This window comes from Haemaphysalis longicornis, unplaced genomic scaffold, assembly GCF_048455015.1.
Source record: "Haemaphysalis longicornis isolate Haplotype H1 unplaced genomic scaffold, Haemaphysalis longicornis Haplotype H1 scaffold_9, whole genome shotgun sequence".
Classification (NCBI taxonomy): Eukaryota; Metazoa; Arthropoda; class Arachnida; order Ixodida; family Ixodidae; genus Haemaphysalis; species Haemaphysalis longicornis.
Genome location: NW_027526460.1, coordinates 56,890,516 through 56,916,025, shown reverse-complemented (window position 1 = coordinate 56,916,025; position 25,510 = coordinate 56,890,516). Strand labels below are relative to the sequence as shown.

Genomic DNA, 25,510 nt, shown 5'->3' with positions numbered 1-25,510 from the left:
TCAGTGGCCTGTTAGTTATGTACAATAAAACCAGTGAACAGGAGCTCTAAGCACAGGTTATATCAGCAGCAATAAAGAGAACTCATAAATGTAGAAGTTACGCATTGACACAAACATCGCACCTTGTTGAATGCTGAACTGTTCTGGAAGCTTCCATTAATGGCAGCAAAATTACTCATGAGTGGCTTACGGGAGGTTTCTGCACTTCGCAACTACCAGGACTCTATATTATATACTGCCATTGGCCATAACAGCTTCCCTGCATTCACCCAGAAATCCTCTTCTGATGTAGCCCAGACAGACATTGAACTTTATTAAGTCCGGAAGGTCTAACCTAGTGGCCCAGAGGACCGTCCAGGGTAGATGTGGGCCGCACCTGCGCGGGTGGTGGGAGGTTTAGGACCTCCGCCCTAACGCAGGCCTTCTGGACAGCCCGGAGTTGAGTACCACTTTAGGAGACGTCAACACGGCACAAATGTGACACACAGAAAGCTGGCTGCGAACAGAAATGCTGCACCACCTTCCCACGGAAAAAATGAAAGCGTGGTGGAAAGCTCACAGTTACTGCACAGGTCTGTGTCCTCCACTTTGCAGCTTTGATTGCATCAAGGACAGACAAGAGGCAGCAGACGCTGGTCCTAAGCATGCTATCGTTAAGCAGAAGCAGAAAAAAAGAGCTGCGACATTCTCAGTTATCGTGGTTTGTTGCCCACGTGCAAACTGTTCTAACAAGCCAAACAAAAGGCACCCCCAAAAAACTAAAGTCGTTTTACTCAATGTGAAAGCAGTCGGAAGTACAGAGCAGTGATTCACCAATCATGGGCTGTAGTGCCGTTATGCGCCCACTGCTACCACCCAATGCAATTCAGATTTCCCACCTTCGCAGTGCTCGTGCACTCCCTGCCTGAAACTGCACCAGCGGGAGTTCTGTTCTTTCTGGGCTTGCTTTTCCCCCACACGTGCCGGCATTGCACTGCCACTTTTTTTTTCGCTTAGGTACTATCGTAAAAACCAACCCAACTAAATTGAGCACGGGCACTGGCGGTTAATTACATACATTTTGCCTCAAAATTGAGCGCGGGCGCTGGCAGTTAATTACGTACATTTTGCCTCAAATGTACCTGCAGTTTTCTTTGCACTAAACAACGGGAAGATGTCTGACAAGTTCCAGCCTTTCACGAGCTTCGAACGCTTACGACTACATAAACCGCTTGGCTTTCGAAGCCTCTGGGTTACGCCGCGACGACAGAACGCCGTGTGGCTCTACTTGGGACCAGCGAGCGGGCTACGACGACAAGGCGAACCCCTAAAGTGCTCTGCACCTAACATAGCGCCCAGGTTCTGAAAGTGCGGCCTTGAACGGTTCAGTGATCAAATACAGCCACAGCAAATGCGGGATAAGGGCCAATCCCCTGACCTGGGTGCCCCATCCGACGAGGGTGATGTCGTCGCCCTCCTGCAGCACCTGCGCCTTGCCCAGGGGCAGGGCGTAGTCCTTGAGCGGCACCTGCTCCACGGCCAGCCGGTACAGGATCTTGGGCTCAAAGAAGATGCACGGGTCCGGGTCCTGGATGCACGCACGCAGGAGTCCCTTGGCCTGCAGAAGGGGGGAGGGTGGGCAGAAGGCTCTGTGTGGGCACACCATAATGGGGGATTCACTTCATCCAACTTGCGTTATTCAATGCCCAAGCCTTGTGAGCACGGCTGTTTTCATATCCCACCACCACCAGACAGACAGACATCTGCTGTGGCTGGCAATACAACTCGTGACCCCATTTCATGATTGCATATGCCGTTGAAGAGATGCCTCCTAAGCAGCCCATTCTCATACACTCTGTGAATGAGTTTCCCCAGCTGCCTTCCCTGACAGTTGCTGACTGCTTCAAAACGTCAACAAGCCCAGCTGACCGGGCAGTTTCAGGAGGCCCCCCACACATAAGGTGAGGTAATAGTGGAGCCGCTCTGCTCAACAACAGATGCCCCAGCTGAGCTTGCATTCTCCCTTGGTGGGCAGCCACAGTGAAAGTCAGTGCATTAAGTGCAAATGACAACAGCAGAGAATGGGATGCACACAAACATGTTTGTACCGCAGAAAACAACAGCACGTTCTTGGGCTGACTGGTAACTAGTATCTTTGGACAGTTAAACCCTGCTGAAACGAACGAAATGCATAACATTCACAGAGCTTTCGTTCTTCCTTGCGCAGCTGCAAAATAGTCACCAGGTGGAATCTCTAGTCTTCAGCAGCCACATCTTCCGTGTCCATGGTAAACAGGTACAAATGAGATGCAAACTTATTAATATGGAGCTGAACACACTCGCAACATGCGATTTCTTTCTGTATAAGTCAATTCACCAAGTGGCAATGTTATAACAGTTAAGTGCTGCAATAGCACACCCGGAATATATCCATACTGGGCTATTTTACCTCTACAAATTAAATGTTGAATTCTTTGTGATCTGGCCCAACTTCCGTGCTTGTGTTTCTTTTCCATGCCATATGCAGAGTGAGGGCATACGGCTGGTTACGTAAAATGTGCCTTCAGTAGTTCCCCAGTCTCCAGCAAAATGAAACGCAAGTGACGTTTATTCTAAGCATAATTATAGCATTCCCGCTTTTTATTTGGCGCATCCACACACTTGCATGATTAGCGAACTGGCCTTGCTACAATTTTAATTTCTCACCAGATGAGCATTTTTTACGAAAGAAATATTGATGTGGAAAGAAACCGCCCCCTGGCCAGGGCATGCATTCCTATGCAAAATCACAATCAAGTTGGAATAAGATGTGAAAGATAAGAGCCTTATGAACAACAAACATAAAAAGATTACCTTGCGTGCAATAAAACTGTGGTACAAGTTCATTATAAAAATGGAGTGCACATACACCAGTGACAAAAAATATCAGCTCTGCAAAGTAAGAAGCGCATGTCTGCATATTCGGGTCGATTCATTTTTGCGTTTATTCTAGCAGCACCAAATTTGCAGAAATTTAAACGCTGGTTGCAACTTTTTTGTTGTTGTTTATTTGTCGTTTATTGGCGTTGCACACCTCAAAACAGGGAGGAATGCTCAAGATTAACGCCTACTCACATCACGGTAAATAAATGGCTGTTTCTTCTTGTATATCCCTTGCAGAAAGGGAGGAAGAGGGGGAGGAGGCTTATACTTGTGTGAACACAGCTGGCCTTAATGCGGATGCCATTGTATTGTCGCTAGCAAGCTGAAGTCACGTTTTTAGCATGCCAGATGTAACACATAATTCAAGTTGCATTTCATTTATTTGCAATTTACCGCTACACACTTTTCACTTCCCTTTTTAAAACATTGCTTTATGTTTAGCCATAAAGCTGACATTCATGGCACAGGTGTTAAATGCTGCTTGTACCTGCAATGAATAAGGGCCGGTGAGAAATACGGCAGCAACGTGCATTATACAAATGACAAAAAAAGAAAGGTTGTGCGCATTGAACATCCGCATAACAGCTGTCAGAAGCCCTAAATAAATGTGTTGTTTTTGAAGCAGCCTCTGATTTACGCGCCTTTGCTGCCGGAACCAATTTACTAGACGCGCATCTTTCTGCACTGTTATTAAAGAAATAACCAGGGCATTTGCTGCTTCTCGGAAGCACTGTAGGGGTCCACTTCACACAGTCATCACCTTTCTCGCAATGTACACATTCAAAACTTAAATTGTATACACGAAGAAAGTTGGGCTCCTAATCGACAAGGCTGAACGCAGCAATTAAATAGCTTCGCCTTGGTACTAACAGAGCTGTTTTGTGAGAAGCTATCACTCTGCTGATTGAATTGCACATGTGTGGACTTCCACTGCCTCTTTAGCAAGCATTGCACCACGTGTTAATCAAAAGGCATCAGAAAGTGTCCAGAGCTAAGATGAAGTCAATGACATTGTTGAGCTGCTGTTACTGCCACTCTACTTGATGACAACCCACTTCATGTCCAACGCAGTGTCACAAAAAAAAATTGCCTTGTTTGTTTAAAACGTCGAATACCGAATCAGTCATGTGCGTCATTTGCCCGACGTGTAAGGTCAGTTCCTGAAAGCTCGAGTTTGTTTTTCTCTTTCCGTACAACCGAGTAAAAGTGGAATGAGATGCATTAAAAATGCTGAGCGCTCGACGCTCTGCTTTTTGAGAACACGGGCAACAAGTTGTGACTGTGGACTTCTCGGTAATCTGTGTAGCTGGGCACAAGAAGAGGCTTTTTGCCAGGACTAATCCTTCAACCCTACTTCATTAGAAAAACACTCTACCACAAAGCAAGAGTTAAGGCCAACTACTGAGTCGGTTCAATGCCACTTGTTGCATGTTTAAGGCTGGCGAATGATGACTGAACATTTCAAGTGCAATGTTCAGTCAAAATAAGTTCAAAATTAGGCACCTAGAAATAAGGTCGAGAGTTAATTTACGACTTACCTAACCACAACTACCAAAGTGCTGCAAGTATTTCACTGCATAGCATACAGCTGGAGTGGGCATAAGCATTAAGCTTCTCATCTAGCCACCAGCTTGTAGATAGCAAGCCATTTCCTCATGGCCATTCAGCACTCATTAGTCTCAACGACGGATGTTTTCAGCAAGTCATATAAGATTAAATTCCGCAACGACGCGGCTGTAAATTTATCGCTTATATAAAACAGACATGGCTTATTTCAATGCGCACAACTAAAAAGGAACAAATGATTCAAACTTCAGCACGCAACCCCCCCTTTTATAAACGTGAAAGCAAACAGTAGATATGAAAAGCACAAAGCAGCTGCAAAGCACCGCACTTTCTAGAACGAACAAGAAACAGGATGTGTTTTTGACAAAGCGGCAGCCATGTGAACGTCAGCTGCGCTCTTTCCGAGGGTTGGAAAAAAGGCACGTGGGCAAGAAAGAAAAAAGTAAAAGGCAACCGTAAAAAGCCAGCTGCACGCTTGGCGTCAGAGCGACACTGCCTGTTTACAGTTCAGCAGACAGAGTTCTGTCTGCAGAGCCCTTTGTCAGGTGGCAAAGTTCAAGCAGTATGCTTTGGATTGCAGAAGGCCTGAAGGTCTGCAAACACGGCCCCTTGAATGTTTTTAAACAGTCTCCGCAAAGATACTTTGTTTCGTAGAAATACAGGCAGCTTGTTTACGACCGCTTCAGTTAAAAGTTTCGAGTTTTAAGATGATATGCAAAGAGATAGCTGAAATTACCAGCTAAAAATGATTGCGCAATTACTCATAGCTGGATATTCACAGAAAAAGCTGCCCTTTGAACTACATAAAGCATCAGTGTTGTGGATAGCATAAATCCTGTGCAGTGGTTTTGGATCAAAACAGTATCTGAACTAAGCCAGGCAGCCTTGCCGAAACTAGAGATCTCAAACAGGTTTTCTGTTTTAAATGCAGTATAGCGGCGGCACAACACTGACAAGGAAATTTTATTGTCGTAACCAACAGCTGTTGCAACCAAATCACATAAAAAAAAAACGAGGAGGAGACAAGTTTGAATAAAAAAATAATAATGGCACGACAGATAACAAAGCTGCCTACACAACCGGTTTCAAACAAAGCATTGTTCATTGGTTTTCTTCATTTTCTTTTGCTTCACAGCACACACACTTCGGTCTTTAGGAAGCGTGCCTCGTGCATTTAAGTCAAATGAATACTGCAGCAGTCAGCCGTATTTCTCAGTACGATAACGAAAAAACAACAGGCGAGTACAGTAACATTAGCCCTTATATAAAAATTTCATATACACTTGCTCCCATCATAGTTGGCACACTCTAGTTAGACATGATTGTTATAACCAACAACGTAGTACATCACTACAATAAGTCGTTTATTTTATTACCATAAGGATGCGTGATGAATCCAATGATATCATTCTGATATTGTTGTAAGTCGGTTTAACTGTAATGGAGATTTTAAGGTAACAGAATAGTATATCTCTTCAACTCGCTTGAAAAAAAAAAAAAAGAAAAAAAAGAAAATTGGACTCAATGAAGTAGTCCATGTTTAAGATGTTCGTGATGAGAGGGAGGGAGAGGGACTCTGGGAAAGAAAGTACTTTCTGAGAGCACTTCTCAACACTCAAAATTTTCAACATTAGTGCACACTTAAAAAAAACAAATATGTGAGCACTTTTTTCTTCTGTCTGCCAGACTGTAATTAGAACTCGACATATCGCACTCTTCCATAACATCCAGACCTTTAATGGCAGGTTTACGCTGCGCACTGTTCCCCCTTATTGCGTAGTTAACAGCGAATACTAACAAGCGCAGCCATACTGTGCTTCTAGTTTTCAATTTTGGTATTCTCAGGATTTAAAAAAATTTGGGTTTAATGCCACAACTACATCTGGGCTGTGACGTAGCAAAGGGATCTTTGACATCTGCTGAAATGTTAACACAAGCCTTTTCTGTGTCTCTGCCACTGCCTTCTTCAGAAAAACAGCCTGAACTTGTGCTATTAGGCAACTATAATGCATATGCATATATATATATATATATATATATATATATATATATATAGTTGAACACACGGCAAGAACAATAAGAATAATTAAGGATGTTTACTCACATCGGCAAGGGGCTTGCCTCCATCAGAGTAAGGTTTTTATACTATACTCTTTATTATACTATACATAATTATAATAAATTTAAATAAATATATAGATATATATACACACACATTATAAACTATAAACCATTTTGATTCAATAAGTGTGCTGCAAGTTATGCTTGCAAGGAGAAATATTAGGTTCCATAGTACTGCATTCAATTGCAGCGTGACCAAATGCTAAAATGTGATGCAAACAGCAGTTTTCTTTGCGAAAAAAAAAAAAAAAACAGTTCCAAGAGCGCAGGCAAAGGAATTTAAAAATGATCATGGAGACCGCATGCCGGCGTAGTAAGCACTCAAAACAGGACTGCATGCGTTGACAATACACGCGACCTTTTCCAGGATGACTGTAAAAATAAATACTGGAGAGAAAAACATTCTTCAGTGATTTCTTTTTTAAAGACTTAAGGCTTGAGCTCGTTAAGATTGAAAGCGTGCCAAGGAACATCTGCTTTGCGCATCAATGTACCGCACGCATCGTACGTGAATAAAAAGGAGCTACTAAATGCTGAAATTCCTCCCCAAACCTTCGGGGTATTTTTTTTCTTCTTTATTCCCCTTTTTTTTCAGGCGATACTGTTACGCATGCATAACGAAGCAAAGTAAGCCAATGAAAGAAAAAAGAGAGACGGAAAGAAGCGTGCAATAGGCTGGGAACAGTCGCGCTGCTGTTCCGAGCTGTGTTTGCGCCCAACAAGAGGACTGCTGGCACGCTGCCATAGATGCAGAGACTGGTCAATGCCGTGTGTGCTCGGGGCCTGATAGCTTTCCTGGCATGCCTGCAATCTGATTCAGACACGCCAGAACGTGCCAGCCGGGGGCTTCTTTGCTCTTTTCTTCTTCTTTCGCTTCAATGAAGGGCACACATCGTTGTCTGCCAGGTCCCAACACCTTGCGCTCTAAACATTTCATTTGAACTTGATCCGGCTACCCCCAATATCACGTTTGTTCTGGTGCAACAAAATTTGCACCAGTGTTCACCTGCAGGCATAACTGATGTGAAAGTTGTGAAAGTACACATTCGTTGCCTATTAGTATGTCTTCTATGGACCTGATTAAGGAGAACTTGAGTGCCCCTTATATAGCATGTGTAAAACCACGACTTTTCTTTAACCCCATTTTTCGCCACAACTAAAACTTTCAAGCTTTCATTGTTTCCTCACACCATTGAAGAATGGAATTTGTTGCCCGTAACTGCACTTTCATCAGTAGAAAACTAGGAGGTGAATCTGTACCGAAGTGCCGCTGTCAATAATTGAAGTTGCTGTATTGGTGCATTGTTGTTTTTGCGTATTGTCTGAATTTTTCCCTTCTATCGTGTGTTTTTTTTTTTGCCGTGATATTATTTTTTTTACTTGTGTTTCGCTATTTGTACTGCCTTTTTTTTTACTTTAGTTTTACGCAAAGTGACGTGTGTATACAACTCTTGTACCTCTTCTTGTCTTGCCACTATTGCTTGGGCTTTGTAAAGCCTGCAGTATTTAATAAATAAATAAAATAAATAAATAAAAAAACACCAAAAATGAGGGTAGGGCCTTACAATCGTAGGGTGCATAAAGTTGGGCCAATACGGAATTGCAAACGGGAGTTTAACGAACGTCTTTATGCGCTGATTACAACTTCATCAATTGCCACAATGTTATCTTTCGTCTCGCAACTACCAAACACCATGAATCACCCTTTTCAATGCAGACAATTCTGTTTGCTTGCCTCTTGACATGTGAGGTGCAATAAGTGGCTCGCTCTGTCTACTCCATATCTAATCATATCCCCTGCGCTATTTACATTACAATGCATCTGTGGCATGCATGTCACAAAACACTAGCACTTATAAGCCCAACCCAGACATTGTGTTTTTCTGTCCCCCCTACAACAACAGAGCATTCTCCTGAAATGGAGCATAAAAACTTGCACTGATTTAAGGGGGACTCTCACCTGATCAGATTCCTACGGGACTTAGTAATCGTGACCCACGGGCTTAAAGGGCATCAGGTACCGACACGGAAGGTTTTACAAATTCATAGAAATGTTCCTAACGGCCTAGTTTGCCTTTCTTTAGAAATCACTTCTTTACGGAGGTGAAAAATAAACGCACTTTGGTTTATCCAGTTTTCACTAGATGACGGTAGCTGTTCAGTGAGCCCCAGTTTAATTTTTTTTTAAATTTCAGTACAGAAGTGACATATCTCTAACATAAGCGAACTAGTAAAGCTTTTTGTATTTGTAAAGTATTTATAAAGCTTTTTCTGTTGGCGCACAATGGTTATAAGTCCGTGGGTCGTGAAGCCGTGAGTCACATAGGAATGTTTATAGGTGAGTCCGCCTAAGCTAACAACCACCAGGAGGATTCTTTGTGGGAGTTCATGCGGCTGTTCCTCGTGTCTCATGCTAGCAAACATCTTGTCTGGATTCTCGCCCAGACACTGCTTCCCCAAGTATTTTAAACAGAACAATGCAAAAAAAATGCTGACATCCAGACTCTTCACCTTTTTTAGCAGTCTATTGCATTTCCTAATACTTGTGGACACATTCAGAAACCAAGAGAGGAGGCGTTTTTATTGGGCCAGCATGACATCCCCCACGGTCAACACAACTTTCTCGATATCCTTGAGCTACAAGTACGTCTTAGGAAGGCAAGCACGTCCGGAGGTTATTAACTGTATTATTAATCAGGAAACAAAGGAAATAGCGATACAAGTCACGATACACTGCACTGCTGATATGGCAACTGTAGCCCCAGCAGTGTCAGAATCCCGTCGCAGCCACCCAATTATCCTCACGAATAAAGTCCTGGACCACCCACTATACTACTCCAGCAGAAGTGCTTGTTCTGTAAATAAAAGAACCGTTGCTAAAGACCCCTCGGAAGTGCCATTTGCATACCAGTGATCTGTGACACCACAAACTGTGAATGGCAAAACGAGATTGGTGGATCATGTTCGTGGGGTGGAAGAAACGAGGTAGGGACCATTAAGTGTAAATAAATGTGCATAGAAAATTCTGCTGTGCACTATTAAAAAAAAAAACCAAGCATCAGGTAGTAAACAATATAAAACGGGCTATTTACAACTACCAGTAGGCTTTCTTTCAGTTTTGTTTTCTGCCAAATGTTTCTTTATGCTCTACAAGTGCAGTCAAAAGATTCAATCTGCTGGATGTGACAGCTGTTGCTCCCGCTTCCTGCCAGCCTGCACGCATGCATGCACATACACGAATGAGCACCAAAAGCAGCAACAAAAGCCATGGGTGATTAGTGCTATCGGAAACACTTACAGACCGGCCACCATCACCTTTACCGAGCTTCGCTCTAGCCAACAGCACGGACAATTCCTACAACACTTTTTCATGTGCCCTTCCATTTGCACACAAGAATTCCCGATCGTCCAAAAACTCCACAATCCAAGCAAAAAGGTATGCGGGCTCATTAGTTTAGTAAGATACTACGCTCGACACTGTCATAAGCTTCAGCTGCATCTAAGGTCACTCACTTTGAACACTTTGCTATGCAGTGGAAAAGAAATACAAGGTAGAAAGGAGAGACAGAGATGCTGGCTTTACTTATTTCTCAGCAAACAAAGCATCACTTGCCATCAAACAAATGCCAAAAGAGGTATGAAAGGTGTGGCGTCCCTTTAAAAACCAATGATAAAGGATATTAACTTTGAAATGGAGACTTGGCATGTAAGAAGGGAGCACATGATGTTTTGTCTTTTTGTGTGCGTCATTCACTTCACAGCTTGCGTAATTTTTTAGCACAATAAAAGCCTCCTTCTAGGATAGAGTCTCGGTCACAGCAGGTCTCAGTCACACCCGTGAGCGGGCCGCAGTCATGAAATTGAGTCCCATAAGGGCCAGGAAGGAAGGGGGGGGGGTTAAAACAAAAGTCATCTAATGCTGCCACTTGACGGAAACAAGTCCTTTTCCACATCTTGTAAATACGACAGGCCATTTCTGAACGGACGAAAATTCCTTCAGGATTCCTTGGTGTGAGGATTGTTTGCCTACACGAACAAGGCGTATACTCCTGCATTCACTCTAAAAAAAAAAAACAAATAAAAATAAGTGAACAAAGGCATTCTATGAATGGGCCGGGCCGCATGTTTGAGACCCTGTTCTAGGGGGTTTGCCAACCAGCCAAGACCCTGGCATTGCTGTCCAGATGTTGACGTAGCTAATGTGCCGACAAAGCCCATGGCAACATCGGTGGGCAGCTGACCGCCGGAATGCGCTACTTACTCACCGAAAGTTTCAGATGTCGACAATAAAAGAAAAGGGGAAACAGGATAGAAATATTAGCCCTATTGTTTGAACCTTTCCACAAATAAAGCCCCTTTTGTCTTTCGACAATGGTCTAACCTTTATGAACTGAGCTTGCCAGGTGAGTACTGTTTTTATGACTGCACATTTCTCAGGTGTCACTAGCTTAGCTTTATTTGTATTTGCTCGCTCATTGCGGAGTTAAATCGAACTGCTGTGGTGCTAATCATAGTGAATCATCATTCTCATGAATTTTATGTATGTATGTGCATGTGTTTACACACATACAGATCTAAAATTAAAATTTGAAGTGTTTTATGTGACAAAGCTGCACGTGGCCCATGAGGAATACCGTACTGGAGGGCTGCGGATCAATATACAACACCTGGTGATCTTTAATGTGTGTCAAATTCTCAACACCTGGGCATTTTTGTTTCTCACCTACATAAAAAAATACAAAAAAAAATATCACTGTCGAAACTGAATTCTGTTTCTCGGGTACAGCAGCCCAACAAGTTGTTGTGGAGCTCTTACAGCAGAAGCCTTTATTTGGTGAACCTGATGTAGTGAGCCACCGGCTCATGAGACGATATGTGCAGCTGAAGCAGGCAAAGTATGTGTTAACTCACATATAAAGATAATGATGATTATGACGATACCCTACCGGTGAACTTAGAGATTCCCGTGGTGCACAGTTATAATGGCTATAATGTATACATAACGTATAAGTGTATTTCACTATCACAATGCAGTTCATAGAAGCATGGCACTCCGCCTGTGTTGGTGCCACTGCAGCAGTTTTCTGCATATCTATTGCACCCAGCAATACACCAATACAAAGAGTAGACAAGCCCAAATTTTCCTGCTTTTCAGGCTAAAGCCATCATTTAAAGAACTCAAGCTTCCATGTTCACTACTTAACCCCACCCCCTATGCGGGGACATACGACATCACACAGTGCCTACACTCGAACCTGTGCCAACTGTTTCCATGGCATTTCTGCATCCAGTCTTACAAGATCAGTGCGTACAGCCTTCCCATTGTTAGATGCACTAAACAGCAAACACTGTGGCATTTGAAGCTCTCTTTCTCGCATTCTTTAACTGGCAGCAACAAAAAAACAACCAATCGCGTACAGGCATGCCTCAGAACAACATCTGCACTTGTCACCACTGCCGGAGTCTCTCCACTTGAATGCGACCTCGCTGCCATCTGAAGCATTTTTAGTAAAGTGCACTGCACAGTGACTGAGCTAATGCAGTGCAGTATTAGCAAAATATACCTTGCAAGAAGAAATACAAACATCCCTAGTTCAGCAGTACAACTTGTCGTTGCTTCACTACCATACAGGCACGAGCTAATGCACTGCACCATGTACCTAGAACTTAATTTCAGCAATAACGCCTTTTGAAAGACGACTGCACTTTCAATTCGGAATGCTAGATGAAAGGTGCGCTTGAAATGAGCGCAATGTAAAGCAGTATCACAAGATTTGTGAGCACGCTTAAAAAAAAAAAAAAAAGGAAAGAAAAATAAGGAAGTTGGCCTTAAGAACTACGCTTTTGGTTTGACCTGTATGCAACTCAGCCCTAGTAATGATGGCTATGCAACGTGGTGTAATTTCCACACACACATTATGGTCAAATGAAGGAGGCATGTCAACAAACTAGCTGTCACACCGAAAAAGCATGCAGTAATCTAGCGGCGTGTTTTGCAATACTGTGGAGCTGACAACAGGGGGCTCACGGCTGTTGCAGTCACCATTCTAAGCCGACATGGTGTATTTTAGGAAGCATGCGTCTCGCCCAATTTTGTTCGCATGAAAGAGGGCTGTCTAATAGACAGTGTGCCTGCAAGAAGCCATTACACGTATCCAGCTCCAGCTTTGCAGGCTGCCAATTGGACGCATGTTCTTTGAGCTGATAAAAATTGCAGAACCCCACTGATGCACTCCCGGTTATGCCGTCAATTGAATTCTCATTGAACCTAGATAGGAGACAAGTCATTACGGTGACAATATTTCTGGAGGGAGGAAATGGGACACCGGCAGGGGGGTAGCATACAAAAGACAAAAGGTTGAGGTTGGGAGAAAACATCTTAATGCCAGAACTGCCCTAACTTAAAACGTTACGTTCTGCACTAAGCCCTCACTCAGGCCGAGGAAACAATCCCACTCACAGTTCAATTACGTGAATTCATTTCGAAGGTCCCGCTCCAAGTCATCCGTTGGAGTATTTTGCCGACGATTTATTTTTTTAACCAGGAATTAATCCCGCAAGACTCGGTTGTAAAATGTTTCACAGTTGTACAAAAATTTCAGCCGCACAAACATTACATGCAATGTTGACAGCAGGTTGATGTTCACGTCCAGTTCGCAATAGGAAAAAAAACAAAAAAACTCATACCTATGTTACGACAGATCTAATGACATTTAGAGCAAATGTCATACGCTCCAAATGTCATTAATTCAGCGACACACGAGAATACCAAACGACATTTTAGGCGAATGACATTTAGCGTCTAAGTGAGGTCCCGGACCTCAGTTAGCAGCCAAATGAGTAGCCTCGACAGCAGTGGCGCGTTAAGCCCATTCTACACGGTGTGTTTTTCGTCTGCGAATTCGGTGGAACGAACATTCGCGCTTGCGAAGTTCGCAACGCCTGGAAATGTGGTCTACATGGCCTGCGAACATCGCGATTTTCGCATTGTTTAAGGTCAATTTTGCAAAATATACTTGTAGCCAGTCGGCACACTTGTGGTTTGATCAACTTGCTTGGCACCAATTTAGAAACTATGCAGTCCTGCTAAAACAAGACATGTTTTTTTTTTTTATTGGGACAGCAGAAGCGGACCTCAAGAACAGGACTGTCCCACCCAAAACAGGATGTCTGGTCAGCTTACGTATCACAGTTTCGCACGAGTGCAGTTAGAAGGTGTGGTGGGGCAGGGCCATGATTCCAGTGCCTTATTTGTTCCTTGCGCTAGCTACCTTGGAGGGATGACATGCCACAGACAAGAGAAATGACACCAAGGTTGCATCTCCTCAATGTGGTGAAAAAAGAGATGAAAGGTTACTACCTGTCCCAATAAAAACTGTTTCTCCTTTAATGAAACACTGTGTAGTGCCTCCAGCACCACTATGCTTGTAAGGACGCAGAGGTCTTATCACTTGTTTTCCCCCCCCTCTTTGTATTTTACCATACACTGGGAGTCAGGTTCTATAGATTATTTATTTTTTTTATTTATTTATTGTACCTCAAATCATGTGCAGCTTTCCCGCCCATGGCAGTCCTTTAAACAGTGATTACTCTGCAATTTTTTAGCGAAATGAAAAGTTCTTTTGCACAGCTAATATTTGGGGTGAATACTTGCTTTGTGCACAGTTTCAAGTCGCACACGTTGCGCGACTGGGTTCCTGAGCCATGGGAACTATCCCATAGAAATGCATGGGGAGTTAGATTTGACAGCGAATTACACAAAAAAATATTCAGAAACCTGAAATATTCTTTTAGCGTTTTAATCTTCACGTTGGCTTCTAGCTTTATCATTTATGCCAAATATCATTTTCCTAAAGTGGTTTTTCTAGGTTCCCGAGAGGTTGTAATTTTGAGCGAGAAAGCTGGGTATGGCCCCATTTAGGGGTATTACATGAGGGGTGGGCAGATACTGTATTTACTCGCGTAATGATTGCACTTTTCTTCCAAAAAATTTTATGCAAATTCAGGGGTGCGTTCATTACGCGGGGTAAATTTTTCACGAAAAAACTTTTGAGGCAAGCAATTGCAGGCAAGCAATTGCGGGTCAAAATTTTTACGGCAGGTCTCATGAACATAATAAAAATAATAAATGAAAACATAATAAAAACTCCGCACACCGCCGCCAGCCGCTTTGCAAAGTGACCCAAAATGCAGTGTTTTCATAAATTACGCAACGCGACGGAACGAGTTTGCTGCGAGGTGACACCACGGCTGTCACTGTCACGACGCCACAGCTGTGGCTGTCACAGTGCGGGTCATACAAACAGACAAGGAGGCCGACGCAGCAAGCTGAGCGCATTTTTTCTTTGTCTTGCGAGTACATAATGTGCATTTAGTAAGAGTTTCTTCCTGATCAAGATTGAACGTATGCTTGCCGATATCACTAACTTTGGCAAGTCTGCGGCAGTAACGTAGCCATGTCCACTTTGAAAGGGAAGGAAACAGAGGTAAGCACGATCATCATCAGCTAGACTTGGCACACATACGAAATATTACTGCAGCAAGTTCAGGGTACGTTCACTGCGCAGGAAACTAAAAAAATCGAATTTTGACGACAAACTTCAGGGATGTGATCATTACGCGAGTGCGATCATTATGCGAGTAAATACGGTACATAGATTGATAAGGTGATCGATGAAATCCTTGAATTTGGTAGGGTTGGAGTGGTGGATGGCGTCGGTGGGCACTAATTAAATTAATTCAGATCACCACAGTTGAACGATGCTCGCCTAACACTGTGAAAACAGGTGTTCCTGATTTTTGCCACCTTCAGAAAAACAGCCATCACAGCCTGGTTATCATGCCGCACACTGGTGTTGGAATCGAGTGGTAATGCATCACTCCTGTCACTAGCAACAGCTGCTGCAGTTTGCCGCTGTCACGTCCGCACTTTAGTCCTGTTGTGCTGGATTCTTACGACCACATTTTAAAAAATGAGAAAACCTCTATCACACAAGACGATCGCAGCAACAGCTTTGGGGATCCTCAGAAGTTGCAGCAAACTGGCACGTCTCTTCGCATCACCACACTCCACATCACAGGGCATCTCGCAGGTTCATCACGTTGTAGACACAGCTGCCAGACATCGCCTCTTTGCATGGCCAATGCACGGAGTGCAGAACCATGCATTTCTATGGCGGCCTCAGCACAGCCAATTGTGAGTTCAGCGCCACAACGGCCAACAGTATGGCTGCGGGGATCCACCATCGTTTCCGTGGGTCATCCAGGCAACTACGTCACCACACCAGATAGAAGTCTAGCCAGCATGGCACAGCGGCAGCATCTTTAAAAGGACTGCCAAACCCTCCCTGTATAACGGCTGCGTTAATAGCATTGCAGACGTAACAAAAGGTCGCCATTACAAAGCGCAGTGTGCTGAGATAAACGGCGTGTCTCATTTCATGCCCCATGCTGCCGTTCATCACAGAGCTTGACAGCTGTTCATTTTCCCATGGATCAGCTGTCACAGATGGATCAAGGCACTTTGCACATCTGTGAACTTAGCTTTGGTGAGCGATGTATCCTATACATCACATATGCACCTTTCAGTTCACAGGAGACTCTGCCTGGTGCAGTTTTATCCATTACCTGCTACTCTGCACACTAAGCCATGACTAATATGCCTGTGTATGTCTTTTCCTTGCAGTCCTGAGTTTTTTTAATCGCTGCGTGTAAAGGTACGCTGGATGTCCCAGGATGGCAGAGGCTAAAGATACGTCAGATGTACAGGGGTCGCAGAGGATGTCTGACGTACCCAGGATTGGGAGTCTAGATACGTCGGGCGCACCCACTGGCGTGTTCCAATCTGTCCAGAGACATTCCAAGCTTACCGACCAAACAGCAAAAGTGCTCAGAGTCACTGTTAATTATCTAGCAACCATTTGCACTAGCGACGACTGGCCTGGACGGCCAGCTGGCACCGAGTCATCTCGGACTGCGGATACCTCTCCCGCAGTGGAGGCCCTAGCATCCTCCTAAGGCACACGTCAATAAAGTTTTTTATCTCACTCACTCTCCTTTCTCTCACATACAGGTACCATCATGAGTAATTGGAACAAGGATTTGTGAATATCCCAAAATATTTGTCTTGCTGGCTTTATGACAGCCATTGCCAGTTTACAGAAAGCTTTTCCGAATAGGCAGGACTCCTTTAAGCTCACACCAATGCTGCCAAGCAGTTTCCGGAAAAAGAAATTCCTGTATATCTACGAGACCATGTTCGAATCACTATTGACGACACCGGCATCTGGGATATTCATATATATGTTCGATATGGCTGTGTTTAGCGTTCCGTCCAGACGGAATGGTAACAAGTGCTAAAGTTCCGTCCAAATGGAATGCGAAGGGAAAAAAGTGTCACGTTCCGTCCTAAACGACGTATCGAAGCGCAGCAAAGACGAGGACAGGAACACAGAAGACGACACACAGAGCGCTCTGTGTGTCGTCCTCTGTGTTCCTGTCCTCATCTTTACTGCGCTTCGATACGTCGCTATGTACCAACTCGCCCAAACCAATACTCTCCGTCCTAAAGTTCCGTCCAGAGGAAACACAACTCGCGTTGAGAGCAGTCTTTCTGGATTTTTACCCAACCGGTAAAACTACTTTCGCTCACTGACTAGCCACAATCACTGTTAATTAATAATCATTATTAATAGTTACAGATGATCGGACTAACTCTAGGTCAATCCGGACGGATCTCTAAGCAGCCACCCGCAACCCGCTTCACAATATTTCAGCAAGAGCAGTCGGTCTTGATTTTTACCCAAACGGCCAAACCGCTTCCGCTCGCTCACTGGCGGAACTAGTCACTGTCAATTATTAATCACTGGTAATAATTACAGGAGATCGGGCGTAACTAGCGATGGCTACGTCGGCCTTGGCTTTAATGAGCAGTAGCGGTTCAGCCGGTTGAGCAAAAATCAAGATTGACTGCTCTTACCACGTTAATTGTAAAGAGGCGTGAATTATAGCTTTTACAAAGCACTAGACACGACCCAAGAAAAAAAAAGGGGGGGGGGGGGAGCTTGGGAGAATCGAAACCCAGACTACAATGTCCGTAGGCAGCGGCGTATCCACTACACCAAATCATAGGATGAGAAATGGCGGCTAATCAGCTCGTTTTGATTTGGCATTCCGTCTGAACGGAACTTTAACAATTGCTGACGTTCCGTCTGGACGGAACTTTAGCAGCTCTTAGCGTTCCTTCTGGACAGAACGCTAGACACGTCCATTAGATGTACCTTTAGGCACAGCGATGGGATTTCTGACCTGCAAGTCCAACATTTCTTTGGTACGTGCGGCATACTTTTAGACCCTTCATTTCATGATGCCAGTGCAAGGCTCGAAGTACTTCCCGGGTTGACACGGCAAAAATATCGTGAAAACCAAGAGAAGTGGTGGGGTTGGCGACGCACCTGAATCGGGCCGCGCGGCATGACGACCCTCAGGCCCGGTACGTGAGCGAAGAAGGCCTCCGGGCTCTGGGAGTGGTACAGGGCACCGTGACCGACGGCGCCGCAGGGCGCGCGCACCGTCAGGCCGCCGCAGTTGAAGAGCCCGCCGGACCGATAGCGGTACTTGGCCGCCTCGTTCACCAGCTGGTCGAAAGCGGGGTAGATGTAGTCCGCGAACTGCATTTCCGCGATGGCCGTCGCGCCGGCCACGGCGACACCGATGCCGAAACCGGCGATACCTTGTTCGCAGAGCGGAGTGTTGAACACCCGATGCTTGCCTGAGCAGGAAACGAGACGGTAAAAACGAACATGGCAACGCAACTACGTGGTTTCAGTGAAATAAAATACGAGCACGCCATTCCTAGCCGCTGGCACTTTTCTCTTCCTTGTATAATTTGGGCAGGCACAATACTCAGGTGGGAGGGGGGAAAGCATTTAATATAGCCACCACGCTATGCATACGCACCGTATTTCTCTTGCAGGCCAACTGTGCATCGGAATACACCTCCGAAAGCCACATCCTCGCCAAAAACGACTGCCGTCGGGTCGGAGGAAAGCGTTATGTCCAGTGCGTTAGTGACGGCTTGGTAGAGATTCAGGCGTGCCGTTTCCCCTTGGGAAAGAAAGAAAATAATTTTTTTTCATATTTCGATTTGCCTGGACGTCGAAAGAGCTTGAATTCCAATCGACAAGCACACGCACCGTCCGACGATGATGGTGTGTCCGGCACGAATGTGAAGCTGCCTGCTGGCCGGCTTTGTAGCTCGCAGCTGGACGCCACATGCTCCCATCGTAGCCGTCGTGGTGAAACCTTTTTCCGTAAAAGTGCCCGCACCGTGAAGCTCAGGGATGTGAAACTCATGGTGCACTTTTATACCGTATGGACACTTTCTGCCAAGCTTTCAAACCACGATCACACCACCAACAACACGGATAAGGTCCACAAATCCACGGACCATACCGAACACAGCCAGAATCAGTCGCAGTCACCGCGGGCACACTTTCGCAATTACTTGCTTGTAATGGTTGCGAAAAAGAAAAATTGTTGGAATATTAAAACGTTACAAATATTATAAATAGAGATGTAGTTTATTTTTTTTTCTAAAAATTATTTGAGCTGAGTATTTCAAAAAGTGTAGTTTACGACGCTATGCATCAACATTAGCAGAATAAGTGGCTTAATTAGCACAAACTGTTTCCTTTCTGTTTTGCTTGTCCTGCTAGGAATCGCTGCTCGAAGTAAGTGCAAAACATTGTTTTCGGAAGTTATTGTTCTCGAGTAGCATCGGTGCTGCGTTTCATTGTTTGGGAAGCAGCTGAAACCCGATATTTCTGTGCGCTGCTGGCGTAACTGCGTCGCCTCTGCTCCTTCGACCAGGCGACGGCATGGAAGTCGCAACGTCCGTCGGCTGCACCGCTCTGACTGACAGGCTTTGAGGCCGTGCCCAGCGGGGCGCATCGTGCGACGTGTGGTTCACCGGAGTACGCAGGTTCTGAATTCCCCATATTTCATACTGTCCCGATGGCGGGACAGCGGTGGTGGCCGAGGTCCGATAAGCGCACTCTCCCAGACAGCGATGTTATCCTGTGATTATCTCCCGAAACTGGGTGAGTGGAATCCGAGTGCATTTTCGTGCTGAAAAAAGTGATGCCGACCGTCTGCCTAACGGTGCATGACAATCGTTCTGCCGCAGACGTCGCGTGAGCGGGGCTACCGCAACGACGCTGAGCTGCTGCAATGAGTGCCCAGTGCCCGGCTCCCGTAAAGGACATCCTTTCCCCTGGAGACAGTTGCGTGGCCGTATCCTTTCCGGGAAGGTTGTTCGATCATGCTAGCGATGTTGCGCAAGAATAGCGTCGTTGCTTGACTCGCTATATACACCAGTGGCTGGAGGCGGGGCTCGTCCAGGAATGGGTGAAGACGGGTCGATTGTTGCTGCTCGTGCGGCACACGGACACGGCGCACGGGTGAGTGAGCACGGCTGGCGCGGTTAACGCACGTTACCGTGACGGCGTCGTAGCTAACCGCATAACCGCTTGATGACCCCCTCGTCCGCGCAGTTGTGGTGTCATTTTGCGCTGTTCTATTTTCAGGTTGCTAGTGTGTCCACGCTTGGGAGTGGGAACTGCGGGCCGTGCGCCTGATGTGAGTTATATGGCAGAACATGCTTTCCCGATCGACCAAGATTTCAAGTGCGAGATCGGTAGGTTTCGCCGAGTTTGTGACATTTGATGAAGAGTGTTTACATTTTTTTTTCCTCTGCGATAATCACTCTTCGAGCCTGTTATCTGGAGAGTGTTCAATTTAAATCTGGGGAAGTCGTATATTCGATCATTTTTGCATCAGGCTACACAGAAACGTTTTTGTATGCTCCTTACCCATAGACCATCTGGCACACCGTAAATTGAAGAGGCTAAGTAGTTGAACATAGTATATGCTGCTCCATATTAAAGTGAATATGCAGCAGCAGTGTTATATGGCTGAGCGTAAGTCAGTGCAGAAGGGTTTCACACAGCGTAAGTGTTGTGTGGTAGCTTCGGTGCAAAAGCATCCGTTTTCCTCGCCTCCATCACACTCATCTGGAACCGGTCCCACTCTAGAGGACCAATGTTCCTTTAGAGCGGTCATTGGTGTTGCTCTGGAGGGTGCATACAGGGATAATGACCACCAGGGAGGGAGGATCTTCTCTATGAGCCTCTGCTATATCAATTGGGCTTGCTTCTTGTGCCTTTGCCTATCTGCAGCAGCTCATTGGTTCACTGTGCTCATGGATGCTGGTACCATTTCAACATCTGCTAGGCTCAGAATGGGATGAGACGCAAATGGTTGATGTGCTGCATGTGCATTTGAGTGGGCACACAAGAGAAGCCGCAGTTGGATGGGATGTGCTACAAGATGCAACCGTGGCAACTACGCCAGTTGTGCCACTGCCTTAGTGACGCATGTCTCAACGGAGTGTTCTTGAACATTTCTTACACTTGTGGCTTATTTGGTTCCTTGCTTGCTCTGGAAAAAAACAGGCTGTTATGTTTTGATGCATCTAGAACTTGGAATCGTATTGGAAAGGGGAGAAGCCATGCCTCCTCGCTTCCCCCTAGCTCAGCTCCTTATCAGCACGCAGCACACTAGCATTGCATCATTTCAGATGGCATCTCCAGTGTTGCTAAGATGACAATTGATGAAACTGCCCAAAGTGAGAATTTTTGCTCATAAAAGTGAACATGAAGATGAAATACAAGTTTGGTTCATTCGAAGGAGTCCAATCTCAGAATAGCAATCATGCAAATTTCAACACACACTTCAAACAATTCAGCTATGTGATAAGGTGAATGGCTGAAAGAGTGGAGACATCAATCACTTTCTCGCCTTGCCCCTATCACAGGGGGTACTCTGCATGATGGGTAACTGCCGATAAGAGTTACTGCTGAGAAACAAGATTGTGCAATTTTTTTTTTTTTTTTTTAATTGCGAAAGTTTGCTCTGCAGCATAAAACGGTGGAGGCGAGTGTGTTTAAATGTACATAAACAGGAAGTTTTCACTAAGAAAGTCTAAAAGGCTCTGGTGATACGGCCCAAAGAGCCAGCGTCTGTAGTCGGGAGGTCGGCCTGGGTTGAGTCCCACACTATGTAGTACTTGCTGTCGGGAACGTTGGAGGCCACGGCAAGTCCACAGAAGATGGTGAATGTCTGCGGTCGATGCCGACGTGGTGCAAAATGGGCATGTCCGGCCAAACGGAGCCCGTCGATCCGGGGGCCAGGTGTGGGTGACAGCTGGTGTAAGAGCAGCCCCGACGCGAATCCTTCGTAGCGCCACCTCCTCACGGCGGGTGAGCCCACCAGGGAGGTTTGATCCACACGGTGGAATAAGTGCGCGTGTGGAGCGCCGAAGGTCTTCTTTGTCGGTGGCCAGCTTTGACATTGCGTCAACTGGAAATAAGGGCAGTGGATGCGTCGTTGGAGGTATACGGGTCGCCGCATCCGCCTGTTGCTGTCCAGGGGTCGATGTCCTCTGGGCCCAAGTAATCTTCACTCTGAAACTTAGGGCCGCAGCCTTCGCGTGGATGGTTTGAGACATGGGCACTTGATGAAGTACTTTCCGGAGGTCTCGGACTGCTTGCATTGAATCTGTAAAGATGTTGACAGGTTGCGATTGGTCTGGCCTCAGCAACTCTATAGTCGTCAAGGCGTCGAAAATCGCCTTGAGCTCAGCAAGTGTTGACGGGGGCCTCTGAGGGGCGTAGTAATGGCAGGTTTGACAAAACTGCATGGCTGGGTTTACGACGGCTGTGGTAATAAGGCTTCCTGAAATACTGGCGTCGACGTAAAACGTATCTTGGCCAGCACTGGATGAGAGTTGCGGCGCAACACGGCTTGACCGACCCAGAGGCTTGCAGTCAGTAATTAATATTCGGGTCCAAGGAGCGGGTTCTGGAGAGGGATCTGGCGGCGTGTTAGTTTGGAGGCCCATATACCACCTTAAAGCAGCCACAGATGTGTACACCTGCGCTTTAAGAGATCGTGCCTGTCGCCGCTGGTGAACCAACTCATCTATCGTGTTAAGGCCAGCTTCTTCCTGTAGTGTGGAGATGCGCGTTAAGCGAGGAAGGCAGGTAATAGTTCTCATGGCTTCTCTATTGATGGCCTCTAGACGATCCCATTCCGCCCTTGTCATGTACTGAAACTGAGCCTGGTACGTGATACGTGGCTGCAGGATTGCACGTACGAGAAGCCGAGCCATCTCTGTGCGAGCTCCTCCCGATTTCATGGAAATCCGGCGAACTAGATGTAGCAGTTGAAGGGCGCGCCGGCGAGCTTCCCGGAGCCATGGCGTAGCAATTGTACTGGTGTCTTTGGTTCATTTGATCACGCTGCCTAGATGCTAGCCCAGGGTTAACACAGTGGGACCTAATTATTAGTCCAGCAGTCACTGTGAACTCTCTCAGGTGCAATCTGGTCATTGTTTTCCACATGTGAGAATCCGTGAAACGCAGTAATCCCTCATTAACTCGAAGTCGTAAAATCTTCTTAAAATTTCGAGTTAAGCGAAATTCCGGAAATTTGTGGCCAGGTCACTGAAATAAGGGCTGATGCTGTTAACAAAAGCTCCACTGCATGGGTGCTTTTGTAATGAAGACAAAAAAGTTTTTAGGAAAAATTTTTTATTATTGTGGAAGAAAGAACTGCGTGATGCCGCCTGTTTCGCGTTCTCATCTGGTCCCAGAAAAGCGTTCTCGAGCTGCTCAATGCATCACATCAATTGTAGGTCACAACTGCTACATTCTACCTTGTTGCGAAGTAGGTACAGCATCTTTGTTGTTTCTGTCGTAGGCACTTCTCAAGGCTGCTTTTCGTCCTCATGACCAGCTGCATCGTCCACAGCTCTCTTTAATGATGTAGACGTTGGACAGCAAATTGGTAACGGGAACGTCAGCCTCGTACGGCGTAAATTTGCCATTCACGATTACATTCAGCGCGTAGGGGCAGCTAAGTGTTAGAACGGAGACCTTATCAGCTGTCTGTAGCGGACCTTTTTGCTTGTGTCCTCTCTGTCAATATTTCAAAAAATCCGTGGTCCCCTGGAAAAAAAAAAAAAATTCTGAGATAAAGGGAGGGAGAGGGGGGGGTGCAAATACAAGGCGCCCATAGGAGGTAAATGCACGTCGAAAAAAGTTTCGACTTCACCGATATTTGAAGATATCCCAGCTCGTGTTAACGAGGTATTACTGCGTCTGTAGTGAGCTGAGAAACCCTTATAATGTCACTGTGACATTGCACACTGGAAAATTTGAAAGCTTGTAAATAGTAGTGATCTTTTTTCAGTGAAGACAGCATTCTTCGGGCTGGAATGAAGTTATCAAAGGCTAGTTCTTTCAAAATAAGGCAATGGTGTATGTTGTCTCCATGGCCTCATTTAAGCGAAATAAGGTGTGACTGGTGTAACGTGGAACATATGGGACAGTCCACTAGAGGGAAAAGAAAAGGGTTGTAGGGGTGGTAGCAAACTGCTAATTTTACATGTACACAATGTGTCCTAAGCGTCGTTATTTTGCAACATTCTTGTTGCTGTGGGGTTTTGTTCTCCCCTGCTAAATTTTTACCTCTCATGCCTAGCCTGATGTGCTGCTGTATAGGGACCAATTGTTCGTGCAAAACAAATTAAAATTTGTATTCCAGACGGAACATTACATATAAAGGTTATGACTGTCCAACCAGTTAGAAAAATCTGATGAGTGCACGTTCATATCAAAACCAGGCGTGTTGTTGAGTGGTACGCTGTGTGTTTTGCTCCACTGCCTGAACATACTGCATGTCCAGTTTTCTAAGTATAGTTTGGACGCCTTGTTTGTGTCATTGCTGCAGATGCTTTGTCACAATATCAGAGATCAAGTGTCTTTCTATCGTTGTATGTGTTTCAACAGCCGAACTCTTCTCGATCTGGGCTTGACGACAGTCTGTCCTGGTATCGTGTTGCGCTCCCCCCGGAGCGGGTTCCTCCGCCCCGCAAAACCGATTCCCAGGATAGAAAAATTTCAGAAAAAAAAATAACAGAAGGTTTTAGGGCCTCGAAATTTTTATATAAAACGGCTATTGTTGCACCTGAAAAGATGTCTTCCTAGCAATTCATTTGTGTATAAAGGTGAAGCCGGCATTCAAAAGATCAGCGTCAGCTTAATGTTTGTAAGCCGGCTTTCCCACATTGCCTGTTGCGCAGTGAAGCATGGCAGTCTATGGAGGGAGTATGATTACAGAAAACGGCTCTAACTCTTCTGTCATCAAAAGTATCTCGAAACAAATTACGTTATATGACAATTAGCTGCTGAGGCCATTATGATGAGTTTTATTTGTTATGCACAGTGGAGTCCTAAATGTTAGAGAATTACTGTCTCCTGTTAATATGTGGCCATCCACGGAGGGAGTCGGGTTACAGAATACGACTATAGCTCTCGTTTTACCAGAAGCGTTCGGAAACAAATTATATTGTATAGCCTCTAAGACGGCTCTAACATTACGCATAAGAAAGAAGTTGAAGCTAAGCAGAATCTTCGTAAAGACAACCCACAGCTCCGCTGATTCAGCAGATTTCACACTGGGTGGAAACGGGGTTTAATTTCTCTTCTCAGTGTTATTAGTGCATCTCAAAACACACTGCCTTTCTCATTTTTTTTTTTACTGCATTTTTTGTTCTGTTGCAGACACGTCTAGTTCACATGGCAAAGGTAAGCGTGGCTACCACGGTGTTTTTTCAATGTGATTACTTTTTTTCTCTCGGGTTTTCCATTAGGTGATAGTGAGCGTAGTACAAACTGAAAAAGGGATAGGGTGGGCAACGTTTAACAGTTGCCGATTCAGTAAATACCCCAGTTCCTGCATTTGCTTTTGTGCTTGGAGTCATCTGTGTGCTAGTGTTTTGCATGTCTTTGTATGCACG

General features: G+C 45.3%; 2 protein-coding genes and 1 long non-coding RNA gene across 3 annotated transcripts in view; 2 read left to right on the top strand and 1 right to left on the bottom strand.

The window, feature by feature from the left end:
• Bckdhb (Branched chain keto acid dehydrogenase E1 subunit beta) overlaps positions 1 to 19,067 on the bottom strand; it is a 25,067-nt gene extending 6,000 nt beyond the window's left edge. Inside the window, exons 1-4 of the mRNA XM_077683036.1 lie at positions 18,783 to 19,067; positions 18,547 to 18,693; positions 18,042 to 18,358; positions 1,418 to 1,597 (exon numbers count right to left, since the gene is read on the bottom strand). Of these exons, the coding sequence (XP_077539162.1) occupies positions 1,418 to 1,597; positions 18,042 to 18,358; positions 18,547 to 18,693; positions 18,783 to 18,942 (804 nt within the window). The 5' untranslated portion in view covers positions 18,943 to 19,067. The remainder of the gene's footprint in view (positions 1 to 1,417; positions 1,598 to 18,041; positions 18,359 to 18,546; positions 18,694 to 18,782) is intronic.
• The window catches only part of LOC144151887 (uncharacterized), a 23,843-nt gene extending 4,247 nt beyond the window's left edge, over positions 1 to 19,596 (top strand). Inside the window, exon 2 of the long non-coding RNA XR_013318996.1 lies at positions 19,459 to 19,596. This is a non-coding gene — a long non-coding RNA (uncharacterized LOC144151887). The remainder of the gene's footprint in view (positions 1 to 19,458) is intronic.
• Positions 19,326 to 25,510, top strand: part of Ocrl (Oculocerebrorenal syndrome of Lowe) — a 27,787-nt gene continuing 21,602 nt past the window's right edge. Inside the window, exons 1-5 of the mRNA XM_077683048.1 lie at positions 19,326 to 19,688; positions 19,775 to 19,881; positions 19,966 to 20,048; positions 20,175 to 20,284; positions 25,275 to 25,298. Of these exons, the coding sequence (XP_077539174.1) occupies positions 19,819 to 19,881; positions 19,966 to 20,048; positions 20,175 to 20,284; positions 25,275 to 25,298 (280 nt within the window). The 5' untranslated portion in view covers positions 19,326 to 19,688; positions 19,775 to 19,818. The remainder of the gene's footprint in view (positions 19,689 to 19,774; positions 19,882 to 19,965; positions 20,049 to 20,174; positions 20,285 to 25,274; positions 25,299 to 25,510) is intronic.